The 13768-nt window shown below is 40.0% G+C and overlaps 1 protein-coding gene across 4 annotated transcripts in view; it reads right to left on the bottom strand.

Annotated features, from left to right (window-relative positions):
- Window positions 1-13768, bottom strand: part of FRMD6 (FERM domain containing 6) — a 252545-nt gene that overhangs the window by 12841 nt on the left and 225936 nt on the right. For all 4 annotated transcript variants that reach the window (XM_020895677.2, XM_020895678.2, XM_020895679.2 and 1 more), the window contains 5 exons: window positions 12671-12857; window positions 9256-9411; window positions 5283-5348; window positions 4333-4401; window positions 1513-1687 (listed from right to left, as the gene is read on the bottom strand). In XM_020895677.2, coding sequence (XP_020751336.1) covers window positions 1513-1687; window positions 4333-4401; window positions 5283-5348; window positions 9256-9411; window positions 12671-12857 — 653 coding nt within the window. The remainder of the gene's footprint in view (window positions 1-1512; window positions 1688-4332; window positions 4402-5282; window positions 5349-9255; window positions 9412-12670; window positions 12858-13768) is intronic.

Raw genomic sequence — 13768 nt, 5'->3', positions numbered from 1 at the left:
GCTCACATTACAGTCACCTAAATAAGAATTTACTAAAATGTTGTGGGCAGAGAGCTGCTGGAATAAATGAATTTCCCAAAGTTGTGAGCTGGCCATTCAGGAGTGAAGCCAACTTGGCAAATGATGGGCTCTACACCTAAGTCACCTATTCCCACAAGCTTTCCTGGTGCTTCTGCCCATTTAAATTCCTAATCTTCATGTCAGCGTCAGACAGATACACGCATTTGTTATACTGATGAGTCATCATGGGGAAGAACTGGCAGTCTGGCAGCAGGGGAAGCCAATATACTAGACAGTGAGACTAACTCTCTCCAAAGACAAATGCAGTTTGGTGGCAGACAGTGGAAAATGATTCATGTTCTAATTGCTACTTAAATTACAATGGCATCTCCAAACTGGGCCTCATTTAAATTGAGAGGCAGCTTTTGAGAAACATCCATCAGATTGTGTTTAAACCTCTATAAGGATTTTTGTTTGTTAAGAGAGGACAGGTACTTGTCTTGTTTCTATAGGAAAAGTGAGGTCTGAGAAGTCAAAATGTGCTTCTGACATGGACCTAAGTTAATATGAATCTGAATCCTAATTCATGCAAATACCCCAAATCCAATCCAATCAAATTACCAACAATTACTATAACATGAGTTTGCAAAAAAACAAACAAACAAACAAAAAAAACACATGAGTTTGCAAAAAAATTGAAGACATTGAAAGACCAAATATGCAAAGTAGCATTTTTGGGTGTGAAACTGGAATGTGCTGTACAGCATAACCACAGGGGATAAGCACTAACCACCAGGTTAACACTGTGAAGTTGAAGTCTACTGTTAGAAGCCTCCACCTTGTCCTCCTCTCCTCACCAGACTTGCCCTTCTCATGGCTCAGAACTCTGAAGCCCCAAATGCACTGCTCTATTCTGCATCTCAGCAAACTGCCCCCACTTCCCGACAGGACAGGCTGACAAGATCCTCAATTGTAAACTTTTCTCTCCTTTGTTGGTCTTTGTTGGTCTTGCTGAGCCAGACAAGGGGCTTCCTAGTTGTCAACAAGAGGCTGGAGATATCCTGTGGCCCATCTTTACTGTCACTCTAACATAAGGAATAATCACACTGGAAGGAATTTCAGAGAGCCTGTTGATAACCGCTCCTAGGTGGACCAGTGTATAAACAAAGCTCTGAGATGCAAATAAAGGCTGGTAAGCAGATAAACCTTAGTCTGTGCTTCCACTCAGTGGCTTTCCAGGGACTTTCAAGTTGAGTACAGGGAAACTTTAAAGAGACTGTTAGCTAGGACACTTAAATAGCAGGGATAATCTCAGATATGCTGATCAGGCTGTGGATGGGCCTTCCAGGACTGCTGAGATGGAAAAAGCAATGCTGCTGGGAACCTGGAGAGGCTGGGGGTCCCCAGGTCCCACTCTTCAGGAGACTAAAGCCCCAGTTCTTGGCAGCTGTAGAGTAAGGGGCTGTGGGTGGCAAAAGTACCACCTGCTTCCCGCCCAAGATCTTGTGATACCTTCGTTTTCCTCCAGCTTCCGGATGTGGCGAAGAACGGGCTGCAGGTTCATGTAGAGGCGATGGCTGTTGCTCAGGAGCTGCAGAAGATGTCTGGAACGCATGGGGCACCCTGTGTAGTAGATGAGCTTCCTGGCAGAAGGCAAGCCATCTGGGAGAATCTCAAACTTCTTACCCTGTGGAGGGAAAGAACAAGCCAGGAGGACAAGTCTCTGATGTGTCAAGGTCCACTTTCTTTCCTGGTAAGTAAGGAAAACTGCAGACTCAGAAATAGATGCTTAAGGCTCCATCCAAAGTTCCCTGAGGAGTACATTACTGTCTTCCCTTTCAAAAACGTCACAGGATAGAGGATTACCAAAAATTCAGGAAAGTGCCAAGCCAAGGTCTTCTGGTTCCATCTGTGGTTTCTCTGGCTGGCCAAGCTATTTACGTAATGGAGAAGAGAAGGGCCCATCGTGAAAGCATTCTCAAATGTAATCCCAACACCCTAACTCAGTAAACAAGACCACAAGCTCTAGAAGAGTAATGCATTCAAATATTTGTTGAACGCTTACAAGGTGTCAAACACTTTTCTAGTTCCTGAGAAAACAGCAGTGCATGTGACCAAGTCCCTACCCTCCTGTTGCTACATTCTGGTGGGAGAGATGGTAAATAAACACATAAAATAACTACAGCTTATGATAAATTGTGGGGTGGAAATAAACAAGGAGTTACTATAGTAAACAATACAAGATACCTATTCGGGGCTTAGAAAAAATGAAAAACTCTTTAGTCAGATAAAAGAGGGAATTGGAAGCCAGATGGACAGTTGGAGGGATGAAACAGAGAGGAGAAATAAGATATACAAGTGGTACGTAAGTATCTCCCTGTCAGTGGAGGAATCTCATTCACCAGGTTTGGGAACATTAACCTGAAGTTCTAAATTGAGGGAGAGGGTGTGGCAAAGTTCTTTCCAGTTACAAAATATTATGAATTCCTTTAACTTTTTTGATAATGAATAGGATAGCAGGACTACAGAAAGGAGTCTTCCAAACACAGTGATTCTCAGCTGGAGACGACAGGTAAAGCAAAGAGGGAGGTGTATTCTAACTACACATTGAAAGTCAGCACAAAGCAATTCAGAAATGGATGGAATTTCTCACCTCTTGACTTTCCATTTTAAAAGGAGCCACCACTGGATCTCAACACTATGATAGAATGCTTATAACTTACACTTCATGAGCACTAAACATGTATTAACTTTCTCAGTCCTTACAAGTCTATGGCCAGTGAAAGTGTTTGTCACTCAGTCATGTCCAACTCTTTGCAACCCTATTGACTGTAGCCCACCAGGCTGCTCTGTCCACGGAATTCTCCAGACAAGAATAGTGAAGTGGGTAGTCATTCCCTTCTCCAGGGGATCTTCCTGACCCAGGGATAGCACCAAGGTGTCCTGCACTGTGGGCAGATTCTTTACCATCTAAGCCACCAGGGAAGCCCAAGGGGGTGGTCCATTATCCCCATTTTGTAAGGAAGAAACCAAGGCACAGAAATGTTAAGTGATATGCCCAGAGTCATACAACTAGGCAGTACTGGGCTGGCTGCAAAAAGAATCATCTGGGAAGTTTGCCAAAACAGATCCCTAGTCTCTGCCCCAGACCTGCTGAATCAAAAATCTCTAGGGTGAGGCCCAGAAATCTAAACAAGCTCCTCACATGAAGGTGATGCACAACTAGATTCAGGAACCACTTGGTGCAGGACCCTTAAAAATTCAATTTCTATAAATGTATTTTATTACTACTTAATTGGAGACATGAAGGGGGAAAGTGGGTTAATAATGTTCTCATTTACAAATAGCTCCACTCCTTTCACAAAAAGCTTGAAAGAGAAACAGCCAGTGAGGAGGAGGCAGGACAGGCTACATTTAAGGTATGAATAAAGTGAAATCAGATTGAACTGTGCCCAAGGAATTAAAGTCAGAAACAGGTCTTTTAACTCACAGGGCAGTGTGGGATCAGTGCCCAAATGTGATTTGGCAATAGAGCTCTTTATTTATATAGGCCATCTTCCTGCTGGAAAGAAGCATGTGTCTTAATCCTTATCTTCCTCCTCTCTTTGTATATTCTTCCAGTAATTTAGGAACAAAGGGAAGTTATGAATTTTAATGACCACTAGAAAGACATATAATTAACTGTAATTCTTTGAACTTTCCCCCAAAATGGATACAGCTGGCAAAAGAGTGAAACAGCTGGGAAAAAACAAGAATTTGCTCTGACAAAAGAAAGTGTATTGTTCTCAATAATCTAAAAACAAAAGTACTTTTCCTGTTAAAAGTTGTAGCCCTTTCCTTATAATGATGATTTTCAACAGACAGATATTAATAGAAACATCTTTTTATATCACTCTTTATTCTCTATTCAAGAGAAGTTAACTTCCAAAAGAACGGGCCAACCCCCAAGCTAAGAATAGTTTACCCTCTGATTACAGCTTTCTGTTTTCGAATCCCTCTGCTGTACATATTGAAAATAATTGTTTAATGAATTTATCTTGAACTTTTCCCATCACATTTTTTCTGCAACTAGGGTAGAGTGGTGGGAACCAGACACACAAATTAAAATTGGTGATTTCTTTTGCTGTAAGACTCTGTGATTTTAGGTTCACTACTGAAAAGTGGCAAGGATTATAATTACAGCATATGTGTAAGAATCTAAGAAAGCTAACTATTTTCATCTTCAATTCTGAGGAAACATCAAGTTTTGTGCCTGAAACAATATTTTGTTTAAAAAATGAAAGTCCACAAAAACAAACAGATGAGTATTTCAGTCAGTTATTTTAAACTTACCACAAACACCAACTTTCCAACATTGGTCCAAGGGAAATCATAAAGTAATTGTTTCTCTTCGTCTAAATTCTGTAGAAAGAATGATGAGTTACTTATAACTCATATAAGTTATGCACATAGAGTTACCGAGGAAACTGACAGATACTCTAAAATAGCTCTAACTTCTTTCCCAGAAAACTAAAATACAGTAATTAAAATCTGAAAGAGGTCCCCAACTCTCTTTAGAGACATGCAGACAGTAATTAAAAGAGAAATGATACAATTCTGCCACTTTGGGTTTCTCAGTGACTATGTTGCCTTTCAAGGTAATCTTTTCCCTTCTGGCCCATCTCTAAATTTAAATAAAAAGTCCAGAAGACCCAGGCATTCAAGAGATGAGATAAGGCACTCAGACTTTCATAACTGGATATTTTGCCTACACCAAAGATAAGGCATCCTTATGTTCTCCCAGGTCTCACTGACCTCCTCTTTCCCCTGTTGATGGCAGGATGATAACACCATCCCACCTGCAGAAGGATGACAGGAACTACTTACTCAACAGATGAGTTTTATCGGAAAATTGTAACGGAAATTAAAACGTCTGGGTCAGATACTTTGTCACAAAGTTATTTTTCTTTCCATAGTTACAGATGGACCAGATGATAAAAAAAAGAATGCTAAAAATTAATGACACACAAAGAAAAATGTCTGGATATTCATGATCTATGAGTGATAAATGTGGGCCAATCTTTGGTTTATTGTTTTCTGTTCTAGAGGATTTATCTGATGACAAGGATCAGACTGTTTCCCTTTGTCTATCTCACATTATCCACATCTGTGCTGGACAAATAAGTAGTAACCAATCAATGGCTGGAAATAGGACCAGTGAGCACAGCACAGGACCAGGCAGGCACATTGTCAGAGTCAAGACACGGTGGACACCATTTGACACCTATTCCCCATTAACTAACCTGAAAAATCTGTATTCCCCGCATGGTCAATCCAAGGGTCAGAGAAGCTTCAATTTCCCTTTTATCCTATAGGAATAAAATTATGTGAAAAAGTGTATCTTTCTTCTGTAAGAAACAATTCAGCACCAAAGAATGAAAGATACATTTCAGAATTTGAAAGCTTTTTACTTAAAATAGCTTTGCCTTTCTGTATCCCTTTTTTCCTCTAAGATACAAGAAAATCATGGGTACATATTAAATTGATAATGGTATTTTCTGTTTTTTAAATCTTTGAGATTTCAGAGTTTTAATGTTTTTACTGTATTACAAACGTTTTCATATCTGACAATATTCTAAATTCGTGTGTTACTGAGAACTCTGGTAAGACTATTTGCTACTTTTACATCAATTTTTTTTTTAACCTTCTATGCTACATTAAGTCACTTCAGTAGTATCTGACTCTTTGTGACCCTACGGACTGTAGCCCAGGATTCTCCAGGCAAGAACACCATAGTGGGTTGCCATGCCCTTCTCCAGGGGATTTTCCCTACCCAGGGAACCAACCAGTGTCTCTTACATCTCCTGCATTGGCAGGTGGGTTCTTCTCTACCACTAGCGCTGCCTGAGAAGCTCCTTTTAACCTTCTATCTAATGCCTTTTCTCAGATGTTAGAATCTTGAATATAATGTCATAGTTATATTCTGAGGTGCAGTAGATTTTGTGTATTTAAAACTGGTTAAATCTCCCAACTCTGAAACAAAAGTCAGAGGCAAGCCTGAATAGTTAACGGGCTTCCCTACTTGACAGCATGCAAAAAAGCAGAGACATTACTTTGCCAACAAAGGTCTATCTAGTCAAAGCTATGGTTTTTCCAGTAGTCATGTATGGATGTGAGAGTTGGACTATAAAGAAAGCTGAGTACTGAAGAATTGATGCTTTAGAACTGTGGTGTTGGAGAAGACTCTTGAGAGTCCCTTGGACTGCAAGGAGATCCAACCAGTCCATCCTAAAGGAAACCAGTCTTGAATATTCATTGGAAGGACTGATGCTGAAACTGAAACTCCAATACTTTGACCACCTGATGCAAAGAGAACTGACTCACTGGAAAAGACTCTAATGCTGGGAAAGATTGAGGGCAGGAGGAGAAGGGGATGACAGAGGATGAGATGGTTGGATGGCATCAGCGACTCAGTGGACATGAGTTTGAGTAAGCTCCAGGAGTTGGTGATGGACAGGGAAGCCTGGAGTGTTGCAGTCCATGGGGTCGCAGAGTTGGACACGACTGAGCGACTAAACTGAACTGTATAGTTAACATTCTCTCATGAAGATAGTTTAGAGCTATAAAGCTTTACATTATGTTAGTTTGGAAAAAGCACTTATTTTTAAGAAGTTCAATTATCACCTGCCAATATGATATACATTCAACCAGCTAAACTATAAACTGAAAAAATATATATATACACCACAACAAATATAAGGGAAAAACTACTGTACTTAGCCACATCTTTTAAGCACTCATCTGTAACAAGTGGTTGTAAGATGTAAAGTTCAAAATAGAAAATAAAATTGCTAAGTCACTATTTTCAGTATGAGATTTCTCAATTAAAAAAATAAATGAGTATGTACAGCTCTTTATTATGTTCAGTGCCAGTTTTTGCATAATCATGGAAAGAAGTATTTTTAGAAAATGTATCCTCAGCTGGCATAGTAAAGAGAAGATAGAGCCTATATTTACTACTGGGGCTGTTTTTTCACCCCACTAATATCCTTTACATCAAGAAAGGCACATACAGTATAGGTTTAACAGGAGAAACCAATTCGTCACTATGAATTTAGGCCAATATCCCTTTAAAGGCTGTTCTGACTGTTTCCAGAAATAAGACTGTGTTCATAAAAATGCTGGTTGTATGTGTATGAGGTATGTATCACTGGGCAAGAAGTACAGAGGTTTGTTGTTGTTGTTTTAAATTTCCTGTCTCCTGTCTCCATTTTATAAACAGGTCTTAAGTGAAGCACTTTTAATGGCAGTCACTTAATTTCTTTAAAGAATGAAAATTCTCTCCATAAGGAAAAAAATATCTATTTCTCCACCTCAATCAGTTCATTAGCATTATCTTGTTTTAAGGAGGCCAGCGTGATTTTTATGCCATGTAAACGTAGCACACTTTGAGCAAACTGAAAAATTAAATTTTACATAAAAGATAAATCAGAGATATCTACTTTATCTACTGAAGAATTCTTAATATGATTCTTTAAAATACCAAAGCTTCCCTAGCAAATAGAAAGCAACCAATATTTACTGAGCACTTACTAACGTGCCAGGCACGCCATCTGGCCATTTCAGATTCATCATTTTGTTGAATCCTTCCTGACCTGTGACATGTATAGAATCATTCCCACTGAACAGATGCCCAGGACTGCAGTGACAGTCCCCCAGGATTCCAGCAAGTCAGTGCTGGTGGAGGGTTTCTAACTGATGATCTGATTCTAAAGCCATACTCTCTCCAATGTATCATTCATACTTCTAATACATTTTAAAATATAAACTTATTGTCAAACATGTCATTAATTTTCACTTTCTCTTATAAGTTGAGGTGTCACAATGAACTCTCTTAAAAGAAAAGCAAGAACTCAGTCTTTTTGGAATTTAACTGAAGAGGTCTTTGGAAGTCTTTGCCTTTCAAAGATGACAGGGCATTAACAAAGCATCTCTTGGGCATGAAAGGGGAAAAAATAACATCCTTTGCTCTCTTTTTAAGTTTTTTGAACCAGCCAAGAAAATTATCCAGCAATATATCCAATTTATGGTCCAGTCTCTAATGGCCTAATTATGTTTATCTTACCACACGGGTATAGCAGAGATAGCAAACCTAATAATAACAAAGATAATGGTAACAGAAACACATTTAACATCATACTTAATGAGTGCTGGGCACTGTTTTAAGCACTTTTCACCCACTAATTCCTTTAGTCTTTAATAAACCTCAGAATTTATTGGGTTTGTTACCATCTCCATTTATCCATTGGGAAGCCAAAGCACAGTAACATGCCTAAGGTTACACAGTAAAGGCTGAAGCTGGGATTTAATCCCAGCAAGCTGGATACAACAGACCACACTCTGAACCACCTCATCCTATTTGGCTGGAGAATAAATATGCCTTTGAATACTCAGGTGGGAATTGAAGGGTTCTTACCATGGAAGTGATACTTGTGGAATAGGGAGAGGAGAGGAGGAGAGGGAGAGAAGACAGAATGTGGTGAATAGTTTTGCCAGTGATTCCCTGCAAGGCCCGCCCCAGTTATTAATTGAATGTGTGGCCTCTGGCTCAGAATGGAAAAATGAGGCTAGAGACACAAGAACACAGAACACAAGGACACAGGACAAAAGAAGGAACAAACTTCAGAGTGAGAGAAGCAAGAAAGTCAGTGATTCAGGCACAAAGGTTCTTGTAAGCAGACATGGGTTGACTCCTGTCTTTTACTAGTTTTGTGATCTTTGGTATGTATTCCTGTTTGTAAAATGAAGATTACAGTCCTATCTTATAGAGTTACAAGTATTTTTTTAAAAAGGATAGATATGAAGTGTTCCCATAAATAGAAAACTCAATAAACATTAGCTGCTGTGGTGGTGCTCTTATTACTAATGGATACAATGCAGGTGTGGCTTCACTTATTAAACAATTATTGATCAAAGAAGTAGCAAATGTTACTCCCCAAGGCAGAAATGCAGATTTTGGGAAGGAGAAGAATAACTATTTCATAATCACTGAAAAGCCAAAAGCACAATTTACAGCCACTTGTCATCTCAATATCAGAACCATGAAAAAGACTCACTCCTGCTCCCAGGCCCGAAGAAAAACATCACTGACTCCAAGACTGACTTATGATGACAAACAGTAGTTCAAATAAAAACTCTTTTAAAAACGACCAAAACTTAAAAAAAAACTTCTCCTAATCAAGAAGATACAGCTGCAGACTTACTGCAGCTTTGTACCTTATACAATCTGTAGTAGTGAACAGCGACGTCATCCAGTCGGACAGCCTCTTTGATATATTTAAGATGAGCCTCAGAAGCTGTCAGTGCAAACTGATCTTTGTGCATGTTTGGAATGTGCTTCAGGATGTAGTCCTTCCCTCTCTTGGAAACAACCTGTTGGGATACAACGGGAGCGCAATGCAACATTTGTTGGAAGGATTCAAGTATAACACGACCCTCACCCCGCAAATGATGAAAGGCCGAGAACTGAAAATAGGCCATTGAAACTGGCTGATTTCCACCAGGAAATTCTCACGCTGATTCTCTTTTGATCATCTGTGATGTTACTAGGCTGAACAAACTAATACTAGAAGGTACAGAGTCAGTTTAGCTGTAGTACTTCATATCTAAGAAGAAAAATCACAAGAAATGGGAAAAATATGTTCTCTTGGCTTTAAAATCACTAACAAAGAAAAACCATGCAAACTTGCACAATTTTGTCCACATCATTGTTTATACTTGCAGAATTATTGGTACCATGAAATACAGCTACTGTTAGCACATCTTCAGGTTCTGGATCCTACTTAACTCTTCTAAAATTACAGCCACAGAGTGGGAGGCTCTTAATGTTAATCCAAAGAAGGCAGAGGACTGCAAGGAATTCTTAGAAACATTTCTGGTTTCTGTATAAGAGGCTGATATACACACTCTACTCAAATGCTTAGGAGAAAACAATTTCACTCAAATATTCATTACAATTTACTGCGACTTCAGTTTTCATCAGACAGCAGTCTAAGCTTTCAGATTTAAAAAACATATAGTGTCCAGTAGCTACAGGGTCAAATAAAAGGTTAAGTAAGTTAAAAAAATAAGTTAAAAGTCTTAGCTGACTTCATGAAGATTATAAAAGATGGAAAGAAGTATGCAAAGTGAACAGAAAGCATTTTTAGTGATCAGAATTTAAAAATTAGAGAATTTTTAGTTTTATCAGTTTTTATTGTCATTTTTTTCTTCCTATGAATATTTTAAGGAGAATTAAACATGATGAATTACTGGCCAATAATCAAGTTTTGCTGATAACTCATTATAGATTTTTTCCTTCTAGATTCCTTTTACATGGAGATCATTTAAATCAGTACTTATCAACCTTTTTCAGGTCAAAGAACCCCTAGAAAATAGTATTTGAAAGGGTAGTGAAGTATATATAATAGGTGGTTCTGGTGATCACAAGGGTCAAGGAAGCTGGTCTCTCAGTACCCTGGGCGCCATGGCACATTTATCGGGAAGCTCTGCTTTAAAGACCAAGAGTCCATGAGAACCTGATGATAACTAGAGAATGGAAATACAGGCTACTTTTGGTCCCACAGGCACTGTTATGTAATAGCTTGACACCCTCTGCGGTTTTTCTTCAATAACTGAAGCACAGTCAGCCCATGAACAAAAGCTTGTCTTGAGCACCATGATGTGAAATGCTGAAGAAACAGAAAAGGTTAAGTTTACACCTGTTCTTTAGGATATCTTAAGAAACACTCAGATTACTGGGTGCAAGAGATAAGCAGAACATTCGAAAATAAAATACTTTTGTTCAGGGTCTTATTGAGCCCAGAGAAAGGGACCTGGGCACCTAGACAGTCTGTCCAGAGAACACACCTGGGCAGGAGTAGCCAGGTAAAACAGGGAGGGTGCCTCACCAGCTAAAGAAGCTGTAGGCTGAAAGGTGAAACTACAGGAGGTGTGGAGACACAGTAATGCTGGGTGTTGCCGGAGCACAACACAGGAGGTGCAGGACAACCAGAGAGGAAGGTGCAAAATCTGGCAGGGACCATGAGCTGGGAAGCTCCTAGCTCATGTTTGGTAGTCAGGCCTTCACTCTGCAGGTGAAGGTTTAAATCAAAAGCAAAATCGACTTCTCTGCAAGCTGTGAAGTAAAGCCTAGATCAGGAACAAGTGTCCACTGGTGAGTGCTGATGAGAGCCGGCACCTGGGGAACGGGAGGAATCATGACCTGGGTGGGGTGGGGATGTGGTAATGTTTAGGAAGTTAACAGCAACAAAAAAAAAAGAGAATTTTATTCCCTAAGCTGGGTGATGGGGAATCAAGGGTGTATATTAGAGGATGTTCTCATGACTGGATGGGGCAAGGTAAAAGAAGAGTGTTAAGGAAGAGCCTGAATGACTCAAGTTTCTAGGTGACCAGGGCCACTGGCTGAGCTTAAGAACACAGAGGTAGGAACACACAGAACTGAGGTGGGAAGCAGATGAATTTGATCTGGGGCACTGTGAGTTTGAGGTGCCTATGGGTAAACATCTGTCTTACAGACATAAGGGAGGGAAACAGATTCGGGAGGTGCCAGCACATAAGTGGTTGTAAAAAGCATCAATTTGGAGGCGATCTCCTGGGATAGGAGTGACTAAGTGTCAATCACAGCAGTGAAACCCAGGAAAAGACGTGAAAAGTGTCCACTGGATTTGGCAACTTAAAGGTCACTGGTGGCCTTAAGGACAGCGCCATGAGTGGAGGGGCTGGTGAGGGAAGAAGGCAGACAGATGTTGGTTGAGGAGTACACATCAAAATAAAGACGCTAAAGCATCAAATTTACATCACTTTCTCAAGAAGCTTTACTGAGAAGGGAAGGAGAGATGGGTAGCTCTTCTTTCCCTCCCTCCTTCCTCCCCTGAAGACAGGGAGGTGTGAACCAAAGTATGCTCTAACTTAAGAGGAGTCAGTTCAGGTAGAGGCTGAAGATATAGAAGAGAGAGATGCCTCAGCAGAGACCTGGAGGAAGAATGGGAAGTGAAGTCAGCAGAGTACGGTATAGGAAGGAAGGCTGAGATAGTCAGTGCTCAAATAACCTACATTTTCTTGCTGAAGGAAGGAAGTGGCTCCTCTTTTGATAGTGAAGGAGATGGTGGTCAGCACAAGCAGTTCACTTTTATTTGTTTTCTCAGCACAGGAAAAGTTGTGAATGATGTCACTTTTTAAAGAATAGTGTTTTTCTCCTCTTGAGAGGGAAAAATGCTGCTCAAATTAAGAGTAAATAAGAAAGTCAAGGCTGAGTAAATCTCAAAAGAAGGCTGACAAATTCCCAGTTCCAGCATCTTTAGGATGGACAGTCATCCTCTTCCTCATTACCTAGGTACAGGTCGAGTCTGTGGAGAGACTGTGTGTGCCACGCTCTCGCGTGTGAAATGTGTGCCCGGGTGTCATGGAGAGTGTGTGGGCCATCAAACACCTGGCTTTCCAGTTCTTGAAGCTGCATGAGTAGCTTGACTATTTCTGGTCGCTACTGGTCTCTTTGTCATTGCCATTCCGCCTCACAATGTGTCTAACATAGAGGGTAGACATTTTAGGGGTTGATATGTCTCTATCGAACTAGAACAATGAACTAGAAATGTGCTAGAGAAAATGCTTTAGATCTGAAAACAGTGCCTACCCAAGATGGGAAGTAAGCCTCGGGCTCGAAGTATTTTCCATAGTGCTTATTCCTTTTGAAGTTCCCAAGATCAGCCTGCAGTGCAAAGGCTGCCAGCAGGAAGTAGGCCTCCTCTCGGAGCACACACTGCGAATGAAGAACTTGTTTTCTCAGGTGCCAGTAATAATAGTATCTTGCTGCTCTGTCACTAGGAAAATAAAAGAAAGCAGACTCACATTTTGATGGAACAATCTAAACGCATGTAAACAGAGCCCAAACCCTGCTGTCCATCTGAGGACAGGAGCTCTTCTGTTCTGCTCCCTCCTCCCCCACAATCAGCAATACCTGACTGCTGCCTAATGGCTGCTTCACTCAGGTCTCAGGGAGACAGGACCCCAAGTCAGACTACCCAGACTGCAAAAGCAACATTTCCTGAGGCCCAGGCATTCGATTCATTCAGAAGATGGAAAAAAGATCTGAATCATCCCACTCCAATGTGGTAAATAAATACTACATTGAACACATATTAGAAGAGAAGCCTAGGCATTCGTTGTCTGTATTAAAATAACTTTGCTACCATGATGCTGCACACACAACATAAATAAGGACAAATCTGGGGACAATCCTGGTTTTAATGTCATGCATCCTTTTTTTGTTTTTCATCTGAGCAAATTACAAATACATTATGCCCTTTAAAAAAAAATCTCTATTTATATTCTCTACTAGAAAAAATTTGCTTGAGTATAGTTTTTTTCCCTCTAAAAATGAATGAACTGAAAATTCTCTTAAAATCCTTTAAAATAAAAAAATTAAGCCAGATGTTACTTGATGGGTGTGCTTTTATAGGTACATGCCACAAAATCATGATAGTCCTCACAAACGGAAATAGTAATAGTGCACTCATTACAATCTGTTGAGGTCAGAAATAAATATAGTTCCCATTAAATACACTAAAGAGTGCTGACTGGGTAAAAACAGTCAAGCTCCAAAAAATGTCACAGGCAAACAGGACGCCTCTGTGATCAAAGTAAAAAGGCAAGGGGAAAAAATATGTGTGTGTTTGTGTTATATATTTAATGAGTATTTGCCTCCCTATTATTTTAGGTTGAATGTTTACCT

The sequence above is a fragment of the Odocoileus virginianus genome, chromosome 6 (genome assembly GCF_023699985.2).
Source record: "Odocoileus virginianus isolate 20LAN1187 ecotype Illinois chromosome 6, Ovbor_1.2, whole genome shotgun sequence".
Lineage (NCBI taxonomy): Eukaryota > Metazoa > Chordata > Mammalia > Artiodactyla > Cervidae > Odocoileus > Odocoileus virginianus.
Note: the sequence above shows the minus strand (reverse complement) of the source record. Positions and strands in the feature narration are given on the sequence as shown.